Below are 19,465 nucleotides of genomic sequence, written 5' to 3' on the forward strand. Positions count from 1 at the left end.
GTGTATTGAGGAAATTCAGTATGGTAGAGCTAAACAATACAACTCTTATTTTCAATAGAGCCGGGAGTCAATACTCCCTATTCTATGGTCCCGTCTGAATACAGTTTGTCAGGTAGATTTACTCAGTGATATGTTATCTACCCTTGACCCATAATGTTATTCATCATTATAGAGTCATCACAACTTAATTTCACCCAAGATGTCACATTATCCCACAGCCCTTCAGCTAACAGACACTGTTTTTGTATTCCTGTGTGTTTACTGGGCTAGCAGTGTTGTTTTTTTATCCATCTGTGGAGGAGGGGGTGGAGATTTAAATAGATGGAGCCTGTTCTGGGAAAGCCATTTTAAGGATGCTGAGGGATGGTGTTGGGAGGTCAGGTGCTGAGGGAGAGATGGATTTCTTGGTGTCACTAAGGGACCAGGCAAGAGGAGGCTAATATGAAATGTCTTAGTGTGAGTGTCTTTGTGTGCGTGTGCGTGTGTGTAATGCATGCATTTTTGAGAGAGAGAGAGTATGGTGAGAGAGAAATAAAGGGGTGTGGTGAGAGAGAGAGAGAGAGAGAGAGAGAGAGAGAGAGAGAGAGGTTTGGGAAATACTTTTCAGGTTTTAGAGCATTGTACATAATTGTACATAATGCAGCTGCTGCCCTGCAAGTTAATTTTTTAGAAGATCTGTGCTAAATGATCACAACAGAAATAAAATATCTCAAGGCAATGGTTTTCATCCTGTCAAAAATAACATAATTACAAACATCCATACTGGTTTTCCAAGTTTATTGTGAAGCAAATTTTGCACGCCATAAATGAGAAACCTTTTTAATTTACTCAAGCTGATGAACAAAAACAAATTACCTACCACATGACATTTAAGATACTATCTGCTTTGCTAACCACTAAAATGTGATTAAGTAGATTTCTCACCAATGAAATTACTCTACAGCCGAATGAGTGACTCTAATATGTATAAAAGTCATAGCTACACTCCAGTATCTTCAACTCCTGCTCCCCACCTCCACAACATATTCTATTGCATGCAAATTTTGTATATTGTGTATATTTTGTATATTGTATATCATAGGAATGTAATTACTACCCAAAGGTTATATATTCTGATTGAGAAATATTTTCTAACCGGTAACAATAGTCATTTTCTAGTTGTAACAATAGTTCAGACTAGTTGTCCTCGTAAATGATGAATGATTCATTTGATGATGAGGCAGAGGGTAATCAGTAGACAGAATGATAGTGTACTGTTGCAGTTGGCTTCAAGCCCTCCATTTCCTTTTGCATATGTACAGTGCGTTTGGAAAGTATTCAGACCCCTTGACTTGTTCCACATTGTTCCACATTTTGTTAAGTTACAGCCTTATTCTAAAATTAATGAAATCGTTTTTCCCCCCTCATCAATCTACACACAATTCCTCGTAATGACAAAGCAAAAACCTCAGAGGACATTAAAACTGTTTGTTTGACCGGCCACAGTTTATTTTGTGTTGTTTTGTGTTGTCCTCTTGTCCTGTCACTCCTGTCATCTATTTCGTGCTTCCTGTGCACAAAGGTACAGTAGCTGAGGTCTGGAGGTTGGTTGGGGCAATGGAGCAGCTCTAACTAGGGCAGTATTTTGTTTGTGTTTATGTGTATATATTTTAGTTTTTTGGTTGATGTTGTGTTCCGGGGTCCTTGGTGGTCCTTGATGGTTTTTCAACAGAACAATGCCCCAAAACACCTCCAGGCTGTGAAGGAGAGTGATGGAGTGCTGCATCAGATGACCTGGCGTCCACAATCACCCAAACCTCAATCCAATTGAGATGGTTTGGGATGAGTTGGACCGAAGAATGATGGAAAAGCAGCCAACAAGTACCCAGCATATGTGGGAACTCCTTCAAGACTGTTGGAAAAGCATTCCAGGTGAAGCTGGTTGAGAGAATGCCAAAAGTGTACAAAGATGTCATCAAGGCAAAGGGTGGCTACTTTGAAGAATCTCAAATATAAAATGTTTTTTAAAATTCCTTTATCGCCACGTTGCCTTCTTGGATATGACGCTACAAGCTTGCCACACCTGTATTTGGGGAGTTTCTCCCATTATTCTCTGCAGATCCTCTCAAGCTTTGTCAGGTTGGATGGGAAGCGTCACTGCACAGTTATTTTAAGGTTTCTCCAGAAATGGTCGATCGGGTTCAAGTCCCGGGCTCTGGCTGGGCCACTCAACGACATTCAAAGACTTGTCCTGAAGCCCCTCCTGCATTGTCTTGGCTGTGTGCCTGGGGTCATTGTCCTGTTGGAAGGTGAACCTTCAAACCCAGTCTGAGTTCCTGAGTGCTCTGGAGCAAGTTTTCATCAAGGATCTCTCTGTACTTGTTGCGTTAATCTTTTCCTCGATCCTGACTAGTCTCCCAGTCCCTGCCGCTGAAAAACATCCCCACAGCATGATGCTGCCACCATCATACTACACTGTAGAGAAGGTGCCAGGTTTCCTCCAGACATGACGCTTGGCATTCAGGCCAAAGAGTTCAGTCTTGTTTTTAATTTACCACAGGTGGACTCCAAGTTGTAGAAACGTCTCAAGGATGGTCAATGGAAACAGGATGCACCTGAGATCTCATAGCAAAGGTTATGAATACTTATGTAAAGGTATTTATTTTTTGTTATTTTTAATACATTTGAAAACCTGTTTTCACTTTGTTATTATGGGGTATTGTGTGTAGATTGATGAGGAACATTTTTTAGTAATTAAGCAATTTTAGAATAAGGCTGTAACGTAACAAAAATGTGGAAAAAGTTAAGGGTTCTAAATACTTTCTGAATGCACCTGTATATGTGTTGCATTGACAATAACACAAAATCGTATGGCTTTGTTTCAAATGATTCCACATGCATGGATAGTATAGCTAATATTTAGCTGCAACTGTCCTCTGTTATAAATCAGTGTCTGCCACATTTTGGGAGGAACACATAAAGCTACTAATTTCTTAGCTCCATTTTTCTGTTTTGAGGGTTTCTCTTGGGCTAGCATTCACTGAGAGAACTTCTGCATATCCCCTTGAACCCTGTAAGTGCCTTGATGAATATTTCATTCACTTTCTCACGGCTTTCTTTCCCACTATATATTCTTCTCACCTAAACACTGTGGCTTCCGCCACAGAGATAACACTGGGGTAATGGAGGAGGATGAGGAGCAGGGAACAGAGATAAGGAGTGCCTCAAAGGGCCAGGGAGGAAGATTATCCTGTCACTTCAGTGCATTGAGTCTCTCACTTAGCCTGTAGCATCCAATTCATTGAGCATGCTCACTGATCTCCACTGTGTCACAGCGCACAGCAGCAGGCACCTCAAAGACCAAGTGCAGCTGAGGCAAAGAAGTAATGGTCTTTGCTAGTGTAAACATTGACATTTCGAAACCACTCATGATAAAGATTGAGTGTTAATTATCGTTTTAATTTCCATTTATATTAAGCATGTTACATTAATCAAACGGCCCCTTGTCAAAACACACAAATGAACAATGATTTGCAATAACTACAGATGATTAATTCAAGATGAACAAGTGCTCTGCTTTGGTACTATAGAGCTGCTGACATGGGAGGTCATTAGTTCATCCAGACCAGGTAACCCATCAATCAGTCTTCCAACTTTGTAGTAGCATTTCTGCCTTCAGTGGGAATCTCTTTGCTGCTTGTCAATTTAGTCAGAGGTCTGCTGGAGTTTGGGTGCTTTAAAGTCAGTATAACAGAGGCAATTAAAGTTCTTCATGGTATCCAAAAGTCAGGAAAGTGTTTCATTAAACTGTAGTTGAGCAGAACAGGCGTAGTAGACTGTCATGTTTTTTTATTTTTTATATTACACATAATAAGGGGTTGCAGGGGGTTCCTGTACTTTAAAGAGAGATTTGTTTACCAAAAGCCCAGACTTAATTAATTATGCAGTCAGGTAGTCAGTGTTGGGATATTCCAGTGCCCACTAGACTCTGAAGGATGGCATCTGTTTACCTCAACCCAGGAAGAAACCGTCAACTGATCAGTTTAAATCAATACTTGAACTTCAGTTTGAGGTTTATTTATCCTCGGATAACTCCTTCTCGTTTGAATACTCCGGTAGTGTCGAGTTCAAACATGTTGTAGCAGACACGGCATGTTTTTTCAAGGAGCATTTAACACAAATCTCTTCTTAAACCATGAAAGACTTCTGAGGTAAACTCTCGTCACCTTAAATGCCTTCTTTCTCTAAACACCACACAAAGTATATTAGTATATGTAGTAGGCCTATGTGATCTAGAATGGATGTGATGAAGTATCTTTTCTCATTGTCTTTCTCTACAGCTAAATCCACTTTTAATCCCTGCTCTTTCCCCATGTATTAGACTGTGATGTAAGGGGTTATGCACAGATCATTTATCAAAATACTTCTGAGAAAATAAACATTTTCAGTAACCCCAGGTGGCTAATGGTTGGCAGGAGTACCCCATTAAGGAATTAGGAGACGGTGCCAAGTGTCTTAGAAAATCCACTATCATGTTTGATCCTCCTTTAACCCAACCCTAGGATACCATTTCAAAACTGCAGCATATTCAGCCTGGTTAACTTTGTTTTCTAGTCACATACTCTGTTACTTCAACTTGTTTGCAAAACAATGTTATTCTATCCTTCTTTCCCTTGACTCATTTGAAAAAGAGTTTCAAACACATGGGCTGCATTTACACAGGCAGCCCAATTCTGATATTTTACCCAATTATTGGTCTTTGGACCGTTCACATCCTATCTTTTGACCATAATTGGGCAAAAGATCAGAATTGGACTGCCTGTGTAAACATGTTGTCATAAGTAGCAAATTCAAGGGTTATGAACCCTGGCCCAGTGACTGTCAATTCAATACCTTAACCATTACGCCATAAGGTCAGAACTTCTTGACAAGGTCACAAGTTTTATGTTGTTCCAATATTTGTTGCAATATTCTTGAGCTAATTGTTTTCCATACAATTATGAAGATTTTCCAGGCAGGGAATAGACATTGTTAGGATACAAATGTCACAAAATAAAGTAATATTTCCTATTTCCTATTTCCTATTAAAAGTGGTGCAACACCAGAGATTGGAAACTGAAATACAGTATCTTTGACCGTACTACAAATTGATGGAAGTTGATTTTTAGACAGCTAAAAAGAAACAGAACACCTGACCTCTAAACTGATGTCATAATATTTATATTTTTACATTTTGTCATTTAGCAGTATCCAAACTGACGATCAGTGCATTCAACTATGGAGTTTCAGGATTTCATAAAATAATCTTAACCTAGACTCAGGGTTATTCTTCTTACCGAATATTATTAGGATTGAGCAACCATCTAATACTTGCCAAAAACAGCACTTCATGGTCACATGTACAATAAGAGGCATTGTAAGAAAATAAAACTCCACTGATCTCATCTATGTAATGTTATCACTCTGTAAGAGTTGAGTCATGTTATAATCCGAGTTCTTATTCAACGCTACCACCTAGTGGCATAACGATAGTACTTCATTAAAAGTTAGGAACCTTTTCTGGTATCAACGGTTTCCTGGGGGTCCTTATTAATTGTGGGACACAACAATTAGCTGTGGCTAACTAGCTCGCCAGTTATAATTTTATTGGCACTGTGTGCAACAGCATGCACGTTTCATCGAACGTTTTGGGCAAGTGTGAGATTTTTACGTCCTTGATAGCGATGTAGCTTGTTATCGCCAATTATCAGATAGTGAACGAGCTTGTTTGCCTGGCTAATGTCAAAAATACGTTAGGTTGTCAACAGTTAGCATATAGCTAGCAAGTAAAGCCTAGCAATGGTTTATGCTGCTCGTAGTTTGTTCTAAAGAGGAGTGATTTAATGTTATCTACAGCCCAAATCTTAACATTTTTCATGATAGACAGCTGTCCACCTTGTTTGTAGACTGTTACAGTAGCTAGCTAACGTTAACTATTAAACTGATCCCTGCCTCAGCAGTTGACTAATGAAAGCTAGCTAGCTAACACCACAACATAAACTCATTCTGAATCTCACCTTTGCAGCTGAAAGAATATGAGCAAAGATTCCAAGATGAGAGCAACAATTAATCAGAAATTAACTGAGATGGGTGAACGAGAGCGGTAATAACATTTCACAAATGTCTATTTAATCGTTATTAGAAGACCGATCAACTCTATGGTCACTACTGTTCTTGCTTGTTTTGGTTGAACCACAGATTGAAGGAGTTGCTCAGAGCTAAACTCACTGAATGCGGATGGAGGGATCAGCTGAAAGCTCATTGCAAAGGTAAAAGTTTTGCAAAGGAGAATTTAGCATTTTTTCAAACACCTGAAACACCATTTTTTCCCCCCAGCAATCATTATGCTTAATTCTATGTAAAACGATATTGATATTTTTCTGCACATCAAATCTCTTGATCTGTCTGCTCTTTTTAAAAAATGTATAAACTGAATATGCATCTCTGCTTAAAATTCTGGGTAAAAGATTGAAAGGAATGTGAGTCTCATTCAGTTCATTTTGTAATTGCTTGCTTTTCTAAAGTCTACCAACCTTGCCAGCAGGCATGCTGTTTAAAATAGTTAGACACACTAGCTACTCTAACTTCATTTATAGCCTGAAATGGCTCTCGGCAGCTAGTTATGAGATTGAGAATATATCTGGGCTAGTGAAAGCCAACTTCATAAATTGCTAGGTGGCTAGTAGTATGACAGTGAACAACAACATTTTAAACAAAATAATTGTTTTATTATTTTTAACCAGGGCAAATCTGAGGGGGCATGTGCCTCCTTTGAGTATGACGCCACTGACACGGTAAAAAAAAACTGTGTAACCATCATGCCACTCATCAAGTAACTGTTTGCAGATGTCATCAAAGAAAAGGGCTTGGAACATGTGACCGTCGAGGACCTTGTGGTAGAAATCACCCCTAAAGGAAGAGGTATTTAGGCCTTTTTGTTGTTGTGTATACAGTACCTTTTTTCTCATCCCTCTGTTCAATAACTTTCAAAAAAGTTTAACTTTGACACAACTATCAAAACCCAAAACGAATACTGTATCTTTATTTCCTCCTCAGTTCTGGTGCCTGATAGTGTGAAGAAGGAGCTGCTGCAGAGGATAAGAGCCTTCCTGGCTCAGCATGCCACATAATGGAACCAACGTGACCTTTTTTTGCTATCAGAGTTTTTCGAGCTTGTTTTCTTTTTGCCATCGTGCTGTTATTACTAGCTATTTGATGCAATCATCCATCATGATTTAGACTTATTCAATTAGTGTGTTAAATGTCCGATTTTAAGAATGAAAGATGTCTGTTTTTCACCGCCGGCAGTTCTTTACATGATGCAACGAGTCAACATGTGTCAATAACTGAACGTTGTATTGGAATACATAACATTCTATGCTGTTTTTAATCTGTGGATTGTCTTCTCATTTTGAGTTGGTTTGTAATTAGAGAAATGCTTTTGAGAGGAGTTGGTAATAAAGCTGGTTCTGGGTTTTGTACGAAGTTCAATGCGATGTTTTGTTTTTGAAAGAAGGCTTGCAATGACACTCAATCTTTTAGACTGTGTTACAGTCGGTCTGTGTAGGTTAACTTTGTATATTTAACTAATTTAATACTCAATTGAGTATCTGGCCAATAGTTATTCTCATACTAGAGGTACTGTAAAATAATATGCACAATAAAGAATCAAAGGATGTACTTAAACTCAAGATATGGAGCTGTATGGGCAATTTACCTTGGTAATCTGAAACACACTACAGTGGTGCATTGAAACTTAAGGTGTCCTTTGACTAAATTACATCCCCTGTGCTTATAAACAAACATACATGTTCCCATAATGACGACCCTACTGCTGCTTTACTTCCTAGAGTAACAGAGTGGTCCTGATGGGGGAGCTATTGGGATGGAGAGGGGGAGATTACGAAAAGATAAACACAAGTGTTCACAGGGAGAGATATAACTCATGTGGATGCACCAAGGGACAAATAGCTTTTTTCAGATAGGGTTTTCAGATTATTCCAAGGTCCTGTGAGTGTAGTGTGTGAAATGAGCAAGTGTTCATGTGAGAGACTCCTTGGGTTGACAAGTTCAGAAACAAAAGTTATACCATGGTGTGATGGATAAAGGAAATCTGCAAAAAGTTGGCCACGGCCCCTCTCTACAATGTCCCGGCTGTTACTTTAAATACAATAGACAATCCATGTAAGCCTTTCTCATTCTGGACACAACTGTATAAACTTCATATCACATCTGTAAAATACATTTTCACAGATTAGCTTGTAAGGCTCTGATCTGTTTTATAGTTTAGTCAATACCACAAGATGACTCAGATCACTTTGTTTTGTTTAAACCACTCTTGTTACAGACCAGGAATAGCAAATAGGCTATAGATTACATTTTGAATGGCTGTGAACCCGTGCAGGGCACCGCTCGGCATGAGTAGCACATTACCAGGTAGTGAGTGAGCCTTTGCACTGGTCACCTACTGAAGAGTGTTTTCTTAGCCGAAGGACCTGCCGTGACATCAGCCCATGTGACAACATGCTGATATACAGTGCTGCTGGCCCAGGGAGGGAGGCTGCCTGCCTGTAACCCCCCCAGGCCCGAGCTCAGAACTCTAGCTGGCTCTTTTAATGGCCAACATCAATCCCCATGTTATCGTCAGGGCAATCTCGCTGGGCCCCCAATATATAAAGGGTTCAACACGCTAGCTGGCCCTGCGCTGCCTATAGAATTACTGGTGAGTGACACATTTACTATCATACAGATTCTATTTACTTTCTCACTCTATTCTCGACTCTGGACCCACACAGTGCTGTTGAAGAGGCCGAGATACTGAACAGTAACCAGATGAAAAGATCTGAATGTCTTCTCAAATGAAAGAAGGACATAGGCTAGATCATAAAGCTTGAACTGTAAAAGACAAAGGTAAACAACACCAGATGGAGCCTATTCGTCCACTCAGAGATCCTGCATACTAATTGGTGGAATCCTGTGTGGCGTGTCAGCGGCCTCTGAGAGACCAATCATAAAGCAAAGAACACCACAAGGCTGAGATGACATCATCTGCACTGATGGAGATATCAAGCAGTGGCTGTGCAGAGAAAGAAAAAAATGTGTGTGTGTGTGTGTGTGTGTGTGTGTGTGTGTGTGTGTGTGTGTGTGTGTGTGTGTGTGTGTGTGTGTGTGTGTGTGTGTGTGTGTGTGTGTGTGTGTGTGTGTGTGTGTGTATATTTTCTTCAGTAATTGAAATCATATCATTTCAGCATGAAAGCAGCTGAGTCAATAGTTAACTGAGCCAAAAGTGTGGTCCTGTATATTGAGTCCCTTGTGGGCAATGTAGTCTTTTGTCTAACTTGGCAACAAGTAATTGCCATAAACACATTTCTTACAGTACAAACAAAACTGGGGTACAGTAACATTATAAAAAAATCCACACATGACAGCAAGGCAAAGCACATGTCACGAATATTACCGAAGGTGACTCCCTTCTTTAAGTCCTGCCGTCTTATCCCATTGCCCGGTCTCCCTACGGCCCTGCAGACTGCGGAAGCCCTTCTCACCCATGTCTTCCGGCACTACGGGGTGCCCGAGGATATAGTTTCTGATCGGGGTCCCCAGTTTACCTCCCGTGTGTGGAGGGCATTTATGGAACGTCTGGGGGTCTCGGTCAGCCTGACCTCAGGGTATCACCCGGAGAGTAATGGGCAGGTGGAGAGAGTGAGGTGGGTAGGTTTCTGCGGTTGTATTGCCAGGACCGGCCAGGGGAGTGGGTGAGATACATCCCCTGGGCAGAAATGGCCCAGAACTCACTAAGCCACTCCTCTACCAACATGTCACCATTTGAATGTGTGTTGGGCTACCAGCCGGTCCTGGCACCATGGTACTGTCACGAATATTACCGAAGGTGACTCGGGTGGCGCTCGGCGGTCGTCGTCGCCGGTCTACTAGCTGCCACCGATCCTTTGTTCTGTGTTCGTTTGGTTTTGTCTAATTGGTTTCACCTGTTTCTTGTTTGGTTGTTAGGGTGGGGTTATTTAAGTTCGTTCAGCCCGCTTCTGTTTGTGCGGGCTTGTTCGTCTGTATGTGTTAGAGTGGTTTGTGTTTGCATTTTGGGTTTCTCGCTGTCCTTTATTTTTTCACATTATTGTTTTCTATTTTTGTTCCTGTGATTTATTCTGGACATTAAAGTGTTTTTTTCCCCCCCGCATCCTTTTGCTCTCTGCGCCTGACTCCACACCTATTCACTCATTGAGCGTTACAGCACATAAGAGAACTGTGAAATGAAATAATAATTTTAACATGGATGACGGAATAGGAAGGTATGCTGGTCAATCCAAAATACGTATTATAATCATTTTAACAATGCATGCACTTCATTGTTTTAGCATTTATGTGATCTGAGTTAACAACTGTAATGTCAATACTCCATCATAGAAGTTATATAGATTTAGAATGTATAGCTTTCCACACTGGAGTTTTGTACTTACATGTGTTGAATCAGATTACATAAACGGTAAAACAATTCAGTGTATGTGTGTTAAAATGATTATAATATAGATTTAGAATGTATTATCGACTCTGAGTACACCAAACATTAGGAACACCTTCCTAATATTGAATATGGGGATGCTGGCCCATGTTGACTCCAATGATTCCCACAGTTGTGTCAAGTTGGCTGGATGCCCTTTGGGTGGTGAACATGTTCTTTTTTTCAATGGAAGGTAGGCTTACTAGTATTGCATAAGCATCGTAAGCACAGAAAATAAATAGTCTAATGTAGACATCCCCCCCCTAATCAAAAGGTCACGAACAGTCGCAAACTCCCATGATCCTATAACGGTGTTGACTTTCTATAGTATCAGCATGTGTGAATGCTATGCTCAATGAAATTCTCTTTGAATTCCTTCTCTTAAATTTATGAGACCTTGCAACATGGGTTTACAACTCTTTTCGAGCCCAACGCTCGTGCTCAATGCCATTTTCATTCTGGCTCTAAGGAAAGAGGGAGAACTTGGCATGGGGTTAACTGCAGTCTGAAGGGCTTTTTAACCGTATTTACACCCTGTTGTGTCTTCTGGGACCCGTTTTCCACACGCTAATGAGGCTAAGGAGCGAGGTCCACTCTGTTATTCCTGGCACGGCCATGTCCAGTCACAGGCATACCTCCTCTCACTTTCTCTTCCCACTCAGTAGCCCAGTGCAAATACTAAATAAGAGGAAATACATCATCCCTTTCAATGGTAAAAGCCAAAGCCAGGTCTGCCAAAGTTAACACAAAGCAATCTTAGGTAATGATCAGCAAATGTGTATTAAGTTCCATAGAGCATGACCACATAATTCTTGTTTAGCTCATGTTGGCTTCATCTCAGCTCTTTCGGTAGGTGTCCTCATGCGCTTGTACACATGTGGGCACACGCATGCAGGCACACACGCACGCACCCATGAATGCAAACATACAACAACATGCATGCACACGTACGCACACACACACACACACGCGTGTCCGGGTGCGCACTCATAAACATAAACACGGACACACACACACACACACACACGCGCGCACACAAACACACACACGCGTGTCCGGGTGCGCACTCATAAACATAAACACGGACACACACACACACACACACACGCACACACAAACACACACACGCGTGTCCGGGTGGCACTCATAAACATAAACACGGACACACACACACACACACAAACACACACACAAACACACACACGCGTGTCCGGGTGCGCACTCATAAACATAAACACGGACACACATAAATAAATGAGTAGGCAGCGTAGGCATCACTTCCCTTTTTTTTTTATAAGCGATTCTATTGGACTAGGCCTAAATTGGTCATTCATTGTTAAAACCTGTGTGAGGTTGCTTTACTTGCTACACCTAATGGATTGGGAGAACTTGTATTGCAGCCTATAACTGTACATTACAGAGACATGCACCGTCCTCAAATGATTACTTTCAAGAGTCAGATTTTCCATTGCTTTTAGTACAATACACACGGGTGGCAAATTGCAATGTCTAGCTGCAGTATATTCCCATTACAACTCAATTGACGCAATTATCAATGATTTGCTCAGTCTAAAACATTTCAGTCACCCATTTTAGTACACTACCTACAGCATAGCAGTGTGCAGGCGGAAAAGCTGGGGGGTCTCCGTGCAACAAAACAGAGCTAGGGAGAGAAACATAAACCAGACATTGTTTACCCTGTTTCTGATGTAAAGGGCACTTACTGTCATGTCCAATGCTCCAGCTTAATTTGCTGCTGCTCTGCCCTTTGAAGTGTGTGCGTTTTCTATTTCCTGACACTACCTCTCTGACTCGCTGATATTGCAACTGGATACCTCATGTTTCCATGTTGGGGCTCTCGCTCTCGCTCTGTGCTGATAAAAACCACCAGAGAGAGGCTGCAGCCGGCCGGCCCGGTCGCAGGGATCCTTGGAGGCCCTCATGCATCCCAGACAACGCCACGGGGGATTACAGCATGCCCTGGCAGCAGAATGGCTTCACTTAAGAATTTCAGTAATCACTTTTAGGAGTGTAATATATTGCTGACCTTTGGCAGCGACACACCCCCCCCCTCCCCCCGGCTCCCCACAGCCACGTGATCAAAGGAAGTGGCAGTGGCTATGCAAACAGCCGCTATCAGTGGAACCCTATTTCTCTGTCTTTCTCTCTCTCGCTTTTTCTGTCTCCCCCCGGATCGTGACTTGAGGAGGTGAAAGTGAATGGAAGAGGGGTGGGAGCAGTAGTTTAGGCCCTGATCCACTGCCTCCACTGCCCGCAACAGTCTAGTTATCATCATGGGAAAACCCCAGTGGGTTATCTCCTCTCAGCTGGAGCAGGCAAACACCATGGCCTGCCATGTGCTCCCAGACAACAGAGGCAGCCAAAGCATGTGAGTGTGAGTGCAGCGGTGTAATCTGGGTCATAACAGTAGCCAGGAGGCTTTATGTGGTTCCTTAAATCACAGGAGGGTCTGACAGAGCAGAGGGAGCGAGAGAGAGGGACAGAGAGAGAGGGACAGAGGGAGAGGGACAGAGAGATAGAGAGAGAGGGGGGGGGGGTATGGATATATCTATAGCAACAATTAAAGTGATTACTGGTATGGAACCAGAAGAGATGCAGCACCATATACATCATAGTCAATGTTAATCACATAGGATACAGTATATCAATTCAAAGATTAATGGAGTGGTATTTACTTTACTACTCAGTAATACAGTGTGGGATTTGGATCTTTCTGACTGTATTGTTCTCATGCACGAAGTCGCATTGTTGAAGTCGATGTTTTAACAGCTTATATTACCCAGCTGAAACTATGGCATTTTTTTATGGACTATTTTATTGCCATATCCTCAAGAAAGCAACATAACATTTAAATCAATTATGAATGGGACCATTTCTGTAAACAATGCTTAATGAAAAACAGACGTTATAATCATCAGAGAACAATGTCAACATGTTGACCTTTTCAGGGAAATGTTTTTCAGGCACATTATTAAGATTTGTGAGACATCTGTTTATGCTAATTTGAGCTCTACTGTGGAACTCACACGGCTTTTAAGCCAATTTGGTGTTTTGCTGTATTTGGCGTACAACTATTTGTTTGATTCCAAGAAACACACATTAACGTCTTCGTACATTATGTCTCAATACCAATTATAAGCCACTGAAAAACAAATGCTTAGAACTGACACCAAAGTAGCAACTACCCATTTCAACCAGACGATGGCGATGCATAACAGATAACCCACGGAGACTCTCCTGGTTAAACACAGCTACTAACTAGCTTTCCCTTTCTGCTGCGCTTGTTGAGAATACATAGAATAAATGAGTGCCCCTAAATCGGATATGAAAGTTTTAAGAATAAACCAAAATGCTTTACTGTACGACTGCTGTGGTTAGCTGTCAACTTTAGCTGTCTTCTTGCAATTTTTTAAATATCATGACTAGAGTGTCAAAATATCTCTTTTATCCAATATATGTCGCATATTGGTTTTGCTGCGAATGTGTGTGTGTGTGTGTCCTTCAACCCGGAGCAGCATCCCTCTACATGCTACAATCATTCATCAGATCCAAAACAATGTGATTCTTAGGTAGACACAGTTTATTGGATGGCATGACTAGGAGTGTTTATTTGACTCATTTGATTACAATGTGTGCCGTGTCATTAAACGACCGCAGGATGTCCTGTGCTTTTTATGAGGTTCTTAGACAAGCTTGGGAAAGAAGAAATGCTTCCTGGTTCCTACTACCATATGTTATGTCTGTCCTAGAAACAACAGGGGAAGATCCAAACAACAACACTCAGTTGGACTGCAGTTATGACCTTTTTTACTCTCGCTTTCAAACCCCAGGTCGACATAGGTCAACGTGGTTTGAAGGATTTCTAACAACAACTCTGTGATATTGTATTAATTTAGCATCTTGACTGGAATTCACGCCAACACTGTGGTTATGTCACTCCTGTCTTTAATCATTAGCATATATTCCTGAGCACCGCTAATCAGCTGATAAGATTCCAGTGTTTAGTGTCTAAACTGGAGGAAAAGCACCTGCAATAAAAAAGTCTCTGGCCTCTAGGAGGTGTGTGTGTTTTACAGCCCGGCTGTGACGCCATTGACGGGGCACGGTACAATAAGCCAGATATCTCGACACGTGCCGTAGCATTACCGTAATACAGCCTGGAGGCGGCTGATGTTGTTGACAGTGACGGTGTTGAGTCGGAGATACGGTAAGAAATACTCATCATCTCTTCGAGAGAGAGAGTAAGAGAGAGAGAGAGAGAGAGAGAGTAAGAGAGAGAGAGAAAGAGAGAGAGAGAGAGAGAGAGAGAGAGAGAGTAAGAGTGAGAGAGAGAGAGAGAGTAAGAGAGAGAGAGAGAGAGTAAGTGAGAGAGAGAGAGTAAGAGAGAGAGAGAGAAAGAGAGAGAGAGAGAGGGAGAGAGAAAGAGAGAGAGAGGGAGAGAGAAAGAGAGATGAGTGGTGATAATGGTTATGCACAACAGGCCTTACTCACGATTAGGTATACTGATTTACACTATCTATTATCATTATCATCTCTAGAATCATTGTCATCCGTCAGCATCATTGTCATCCGTCAGCATCATTGTCATCCGGCAGCATCATTGTCATCCGGCAGCATCATTGTCAGGTAGTGGATGAGTTGAATTTGCATTGTGTAAAAACCCTCTGATCACCTTGAAGATCCCTACTGGCCACAGATGTCAATTAAACGTCTATTCCACGTTGGTTCAATGTAATTTCATTGAATTGAAGTGGAAACAGTGTTTATATGACGCCCAGTGTGGAGTCGTGCAAACGCAATCCGTTATCATCATGTTTGTTGTTGTGATGGTCCTCCTCCAAGCCCTCTACCTGTCACATCCCAGCAGCCCTGGGTGAGCGTTTGTCCCCATGTGTGTGCGGAGTTGAGTGGCTGGCTGAATCAGCTGAGCCTCATGTGGCTGGCCTGGCCGTGCTCCCCATGACCCAGCAGGGCTAAGCCACTAGCTGCCTAGCACCTACCACACATTCCTGATGCTTTATTCCCATGCCCAGACAGATTGCATCTCAGCAATACAAATCAGGGCAAAATGTATTACTGTACTGAGCTGTCCTGTAACAGCCTAACCCGAGATACAATACACGTCCTGCATAAGACGAAACATGCTCACACAAAGCCACAGAAACAGAGACGAAGAGATCAGAGACACGCAGACACGCATTTGCATACCCAGTTATTGTATACCGAAGAAGCCTTCACATCCATAATAAAGCCTCAAAAGTCACTCACACATGCAGGTTGCCATTTATTGGGATGAGTCTTGTCCTGGAGGCAGAACTAAGTGATTTCCGCTAGATGGGCCAGCTGCAAAGTCAAAATTGGCCATATTGTAAAAATGCATGAAAACAAAAGTTCGTTTTTTGGTCTTACAGTTATTTTCAATTGCTAAAACGCTAAAACCCATTGGCTGAGCAAAGTTCTCAGTTGCCTGGACTCATTTAGCTAATTATGCAGTCTGTTGTCAATACCTTAAACCATTTCACATGGTAAAACACAATTTGCAGATCTCACTTAGACCTTTCAGCAAAACTCTAAATACATTCCCGTTATCAAAACACATTCTGCACTCTAATGCACATGTCATCCATACTGGTAAACACAAGTGGCAACAATCAAATACAAATAGAGAATACATGGCATTGATTGAACACAACCACTCAAATTGGATTTAACCTGTTTCAAATGATGCGACACAACTAATATAAGCCAGTTCAGAGAGGAAACAGGTTGTTGAAGGTGGGAAGGAGAAAGTCTGAGAATGGATAGAAGAAACTATGTGAAAGGACGAGGACGAGTGCGTACGCGAGGTGGGCGACGAGGAGGAAGAGGAGGAGGAGGACAAGAAAGAGGAAGAGGAGGACGAAGAGGCAGAGGAAGACAAAGAGTGGAGATATCTGATGAAATTCGAGCAACGGTTAAAGACCATGTTCTTGTCCATGGACTGACAGGGAAGCAGGACTTAGAGTGCAACCCAATTTGAGCCGATGTTCTGTGTCCACCATAATAAGGACATTCAGAGAAGAGAACAGATACAGTATACTACTGTATTTTTGTAATTGCAAATTTACTGTACTACACTATATGCAGCTGTTTCAATAGACATGTGTAAAGTTAATCACTGTATGTATTGTACTGCATGAATATGTTTTGTAACTGCACAACTACTTTTTGTAGAATTGCAAGGCTGCCACATGCAGGTGGAAGGACAGCTATATTCACTCGGGCGCAAGAGGCCGTTATAGTTGGCATGGTCCTTCAAGATAATGCAATACGACTCAGAGAAATCCAGGAACGAGTGATACAAGACAACACACACTTCCAGGGAATCGACAGTGTGAGCATTTCCACAATTGACCGTGTCCTCCATCGTAACAGGATGTGAATGAAACAAGTATACAGAGTACCTTTTGAGCGCAACTCACCAAGGGTGAAAGAACTGCAAGCTCAGTATGTGCAAGTAAGTGTACATTCAGAAACATTTACTGTAATCCAGATTGTCTGCAGTACTAACACATACTATGTGAATGACATTACTCTTCAGTACATACAATGTATGTGAATCAGAAGCCTAATTGTACTCTACAGTATAGCATTGTCTCTGTACGACTTACAAAATCCTACATACAGTATATTGTATTTCTACACAGACAATATTTGACTTGGAATCCTTGGACAGACCCCATGAGTTCATATTTGTCGGTGAAGCAGGCTTCAATCTAACAAAGAGGAGAAGGAGAGGCCAAAACACGATTGGACAGCGGGCCATTGTTGTCCCTGGTCAACGAGGTGGCAATGTCACAATCTGTGCTGCTATCAGCAACCATGGTGTTCTACATCACCATGTTACACTCGGGCCGTATAACACCCAGCACCTTCTAAGATGTATTGCCAGTCTAAGAGATACTTTATTTGAGCAGCAGGTTCAAGAGCAGCAGGGTCAAGAGCTAAATGAGAATCCCATTCCCACCTGTGGGACAATGTCAGATTACACCGAGCTGCTCAGGTAAGGGAATGGTTTAACATCAATGGGCAGTTCAAAGTGTATTTGTCACATGTGCTGAATACCACAGGGTACACCTTACTGTGAAATGCTTACTAACAAGCCCTTAAACAACAATGCAGTTCAATAAATAGAGTTAAGAAAATATTGACTAAATAAAGTAAAACATTTAATAAAAAGTTACACAATAAAAGAACAATAATGAGGCTATATTGTAATTTGTACATGTAGGTAGGGGTAAAGTGACTATGCATAGATAATAAACAGTGAGTAGCAGCAGTGTACAAAACAAAGTGGGGGTGTCAGTGTAAATAGTCTGGGTGGCCATTTAAGGTTAGCAGTGTGGTTAAGGTTAGGGTTAAGATTAGGGTTTGGTTTAAAATCCGATTTTATGACTTTGTGGCTGTGCCAGCTAGTGACCCAGTCAGGTCACCCGTGACACAAGTCAGTATTCAACGTTGATCCACGTCTGAGGACGTTGGGTTAGGACTTGGAAACTGGCCACTAGGGGCAACAGTGAGTGCTGTCACCTTCAAGTAGGTTTTGGTTTTGCTATGGCGTTGCGGACCGGGATGGCAGATTGGCGTGAGCAACTACCTCTGATTCCGAAGGTTGCAAGTTTGAATCCAGCAATAGAAAGTTGTTTTAAATATTTTATTCAAGCCTATCCTAAACCTTAACCCTTAACTTAACCATTCAGACTTAATGCCTAACCTTAAAAATTCAGAGTTGACACTTTGAAATGTGACGTTTGGAACAACTCGGTAGAGTGACCACTCTTCAGAGCTGCCTCCAGAACAAGATTAACGAGGAAAAAACGCTAACCTGCCTCACACACACTCACTCAGGCAGACATACACACCCTTCCCTCCAGACTGCCGTCACAGTGATCCAAGCACAGCTGTCAAAACGCTGGTACTTCCAACACAACAATGGTGAGCCGGGGAGCAGGGAGGGAGGGCTGGGAGAAGGAAAGGCAGAGAAAGAGAGAGAGACAGAGAGAGAAACAGAGAGAGAGAGAGAGACAGAGACAGAGAGAAAGAAAGAGAGAGAGAAAGACATACAATCAGAGAGAGAGAGACAGAGACAGAGACAGAGAGACAGAGACAGAGACAGAGAGCGAGAGAAAGAGAGAGAGAGAGAGAAAGAGAGAGAGAGAGAGACAGAGACAGAGACAGAGAGAAAGAGAGAGAGAGAGAGAAAGAGAGAGAGAGAGAGAAAGAGAGAGAGCGAGAGAGAGAGAGAGAGAGAGAGAGGGTGATAGATGAGTTGGGACCTGCCTGGGGGGAATTACTATGCAGAGTGAAAGAGAGAGAGTGAGAGCGAGAGACATACAAGCACACAGAGCGAAAGATAGAGAGAAATACAGAGAAAGGGAAATAGAGGGGGAAATAGAGCGGGAAATAGAGCGGGAAATAGCCCAGCCTCACATCAGCAGAGTGGAGTTTCTATGTGACGTGAACTGACAACTCAAGAGCTCTCAGACACTCTGGAGTAGAATAGGCCTAACTGGGATGGGGCGCTCCACTCTTCCTACTCTCCTCTCTGCTCTCTCTCTCTCTCTTTATTGAGTCACGATTGTCCAGCGTTCTCACAACAGCTCCGGGAGTAGACCTCCGCTCACACATACATTATCTGAATCTAGCCTACAGTATGCACTCTGCGCAGACATAATAAGTGATTTCTCAGAATCAGGTCACATCAAATTAGGGAGGCATTTTATGGCGCCCACCCTGTTCCATCCTTCAGAGATTGTTGGAGAGTCAGTCTGCAAAAATGATATCCTTGTATTAAATAAAACCATGATCAAATGCTAGGTATAATAGGTTACAGTGTAACACAAAAACAATAAGCTTGTAATGAATGCCAATGTA

General features: G+C 42.0%; 1 protein-coding gene across 2 annotated transcripts; it reads left to right on the plus strand.

Moving 5' to 3' along the window:
* Window positions 1-5,539: 5,539 nt before the first annotated feature.
* LOC112245150 (transcription and mRNA export factor ENY2-2) lies at window positions 5,540-7,509 on the plus strand. Of its 2 annotated transcripts, none has more exons than XM_024413151.2 (5): window positions 5,540-5,670; window positions 6,044-6,121; window positions 6,217-6,287; window positions 6,865-6,939; window positions 7,075-7,509. In XM_024413151.2, the coding sequence occupies exons 2-5, from the start codon at window positions 6,054-6,056 to the stop codon at window positions 7,146-7,148; spliced, it is 288 nt and encodes a 95-aa protein (XP_024268919.1). In that variant the 5' UTR covers window positions 5,540-5,670; window positions 6,044-6,053; the 3' UTR covers window positions 7,149-7,509. The 2 variants fall into 2 exon arrangements, with proteins under 2 accessions (XP_024268919.1, XP_024268926.1); XM_024413158.2 differs by having other exon boundaries at window positions 5,563-5,676.
* The last annotated feature ends 11,956 nt before the right edge of the window (window positions 7,510-19,465 follow it).

The sequence above is a fragment of the Oncorhynchus tshawytscha genome, linkage group LG03, assembly GCF_018296145.1.
Source record: "Oncorhynchus tshawytscha isolate Ot180627B linkage group LG03, Otsh_v2.0, whole genome shotgun sequence".
In the NCBI taxonomy this organism is placed as follows: domain Eukaryota; kingdom Metazoa; phylum Chordata; class Actinopteri; order Salmoniformes; family Salmonidae; genus Oncorhynchus; species Oncorhynchus tshawytscha.